Source organism: Monopterus albus, unplaced genomic scaffold (genome assembly GCF_001952655.1).
Source record: "Monopterus albus unplaced genomic scaffold, M_albus_1.0 scaffold583.1, whole genome shotgun sequence".
Classification (NCBI taxonomy): domain Eukaryota; kingdom Metazoa; phylum Chordata; class Actinopteri; order Synbranchiformes; family Synbranchidae; genus Monopterus; species Monopterus albus.
In genome coordinates, this window is record NW_018128463.1 from 38,957 (window position 1) to 42,191 (window position 3,235).

Here is a 3,235-nt window from a genome sequence, read left to right on the forward strand (position 1 = left end):
ATTTGACTTGGTATTTGACAATGCTGTGGACCAGTGGGTGGCCAGCTCATCAGCAGAGAAGTGCCTGTTTGTCCAGATTCTGTACCACGCCTGCCAGACCTACTGGGAGAGCAAAGCAGGGAGTCTGGGAAAAGCTGGGAAGCTGGGCAAGCTGGGCAGAGCAAGTCAGGGCGCTCACCATGAAGTTGAAGCTGGTCCTAGTCACTCTTCACCAGGATCTGAATCCAAAATCCTGCAAGCCCGAAAGAAGAGCTATGTTCCTCCCAGGCAGACAGAGTTCATCAACTGCCAGTCCAAGCTCACAGGAGGTGCCAAATGATCAATGAAATAAGCAATATTCTGAAAATGATTTAGTTAATATGTGAATAACCCCATTTGTAATGTGTTGACCGTTTTCTTTCAGACGCCTGCACCATGAACCTGGTTATCTACCGCTGTAAAGCCTTTTTAAATCGCTTGAAGAAAATGATGGTTGCAAACCAAAGTCGATCACCAGGTCGAGGTAAGGCAGCGGTTAATGGGGTACTAAAAGTAATGTGCTTACTGACCATAGATGTTTACTAATCATGGTTAGTAATAGCCTGTGGAAATGGCTGTATAATGTTTTCTGTGGTGTTAGAGGAGCTTTGTCCATTTTGTCAGTAGTCTGAGAAACTACAGTAACTCTGGGGCTGTTTGAGTGATGTTAGCAGGGTTATCTGCAATTGTGCTATATATTTACATCAGAAGGCAGTCAAATAGGGATTAATGAACAAAAAAGCTGTTTGTTGCATTATGGGAAATACAGTGCCTTGCGAAAGTATTCGGTCCCCTTGAACTTTGCGACCTTTTGCCACATTTCAGGCTTCAAACATAAAGATATAAAACTGTAATTTTTTGTGAAGAATCAACAACAAGTGGGACACAATCATGAAGTGGAACGAAATTTATTGGATATTTCAAACGTTTTTAACAAATAAAAAACTGAAAAATTGGCCGTGCAAAATTATTCAGCCCCCTTAAGTTAATACTTTGTAGCGCCACCTTTTGCTGCGATTACAGCTGTAAGTCACTTGGGGTATGTCTCTATCAGTTTTGCACATCAAGAGACTGAAATTTTTGCCCATTCCGCCTTGCAAAACAGCTCGAGCTCAGTGAGGTTGGATAGAGAGCGTTTGTGAACAGCAGTTTTCAGTTCTTCCCACAGATTCTCGATTGGATTCAGGTCTGGACTTTGACTTGGCCATTCTAACACCTGGATATGTTTATTTGTGAACCATTCCAATGTAGATTTTGCTTTATGTTTTGGATCATTGTCTTGTTGGAAGACAAATCTCCGTCCCAGTCTCAGGTCTTTTGCAGACACCATCAGGTTTCCTTCCAGAATGGTCCTGTATTTGGCTCCATCCATCTTCCCATCAATTTTAACCATCTTCCCTGTCCCTGCTGAAGAAAAGCAGGCCCAAACCAGGATGCTGCCACCACCATGTTTGACAGTGGGGATGGTGTGTTCAGGGTGATGAGCTGTGTTGCTTTTACGCCAAACATAACGTTTTGCATTGTTGCCAAAAAGTTCGATTTTGGTTTCATCTGACCAGAGCACCTTCTTCCACATGTTTGGTGCGTCTCCCAGGTGGCTTGTGGCAAACTTTAAACGACACTTTTTATGGATATCTTTAAGAAATGGCTTTCTTCTTGCCACTCTTCCATAAAGGCCAGATTTGTGCAGTATACGACTGATTGTTGTCCTATGGACAGAGTCTCCCACCTCAGCTGTAGATCTCTGCAGTTCATCCAGAGTGATCATGGGCCTCTTGGCTGCATCTCTGATCAGTCTTCTCCTTGTATGAGCTGAAAGTTTAGAGGGACGGCCAGGTCTTGGTAGATTTGCAGTGGTCTGATACTCCTTCCATTTCAATATTATCACTTGCACAGTGCTCCTTGGGATGTTTAAAGCTTGGGAAATCTTTTTGTATCCAAATCCGGCTTTAAACTTCTCCACAACAGTATCTCGGACCTGCCTGGTGTGTTCCTTGTTCTTCATGATGCTCTCTGCGCTTTAAACAGACCTCTGAGACTATCACAGTGCAGGTGCATTTATACGGAGACTTGATTACACACAGGTGGATTCTATTTATCATCATTAGTCATTTAGGTCAACATTGGATCATTCAGAGATCCTCACTGAACTTCTGGAGAGAGTTTGCTGCACTGAAAGTAAAGGGGCTGAATAATTTTGCACGCCCAATTATTCAGTTTTTTATTTGTTAAAAAAGTTTGAAATATCCAATAAATTTCGTTCCACTTCATGATTGTGTCCCACTTGTTGTTGATTCTTCACAAAAAATTACAGTTTTATATCTTTATGTTTGAAGCCTGAAATGTGGCAAAAGGTCGCAAAGTTCAAGGGGGCCGAATACTTTCGCAAGGCACTGTAAAAATTACTGCAGGTAGTGCAATGTAGGCCTAACTTCACAAAGGTTTATTCAGCTACTGTACAATGCTGACAAAATACTAAAGTACAGCTAAAGCTTATATATGTAAGGCTCCTGACAAAGGATCTCCCAGTTCTCCCAGGTCATTTTTCACAGAAACACCTTTTTATATTACAGTCCACACCAACAACACAGTAGTTTTGGAAAATAACTAAGTACATTTACTCAAGCAAGCTCCTGGTACTGATGGTACACCTCTTTGTTTTGCCTAGATTGTTCAACTAAGGAAGAAATGAAACCATATTACAAACATCTGATACAGTGGCTGTGAATGGTTGTTAGATCCACTCAGACACAGAGGTGAGCGAGTCAAAAAAAGGACGGACCCAGGTGGCTGACTTCAGTGCAAGTAGTGCTCGGTTTATTTACAGTGATATCTTACAAGGAAGTGAATGACCAGGTTGAAGTGGGACCGGGTGTCAAGCCGCAGAAGGTGAATAACAGTCAGTGGTGGAATGATGAGGGAAAGGCCAGGCTGCGGACGCTGGGACTCACTGCTGGGCTGGTCGTGGTGGAAGGTTGCTGAGGAGACAGAGTTAGTACATGCAGTTAATGGGAGACTGTGCATCGACCTGCGTGCTGGAGATGGTGCGGGATTGAGGAGGTTCGTGGTCCGGAGAAGCAACAGAGGCGAGGAGGCTGAGACAATGGGGCACAAGACTGGAACGGGGCTAGGGCGACAAAAACGTGAGTACAATATAAAGCTAAGAACAACGAGAAACAAACGGGCCTGATGATACTAGAAAGAACTGGCAGGGGAG

The 3,235-nt window shown here is 43.4% G+C and overlaps 1 protein-coding gene across 7 annotated transcripts in view; it reads left to right on the plus strand.

Moving 5' to 3' along the window:
* LOC109953222 (syntaxin-binding protein 6-like) overlaps positions 1-3,235 on the plus strand; it is a 42,808-nt gene that overhangs the window by 31,513 nt on the left and 8,060 nt on the right. For all 7 annotated transcript variants that reach the window (XM_020588646.1, XM_020588650.1, XM_020588649.1 and 4 more), the window contains 2 exons: positions 77-308; positions 404-502. In XM_020588646.1, the coding sequence (XP_020444302.1) occupies positions 77-308; positions 404-502 (331 nt within the window). The remainder of the gene's footprint in view (positions 1-76; positions 309-403; positions 503-3,235) is intronic.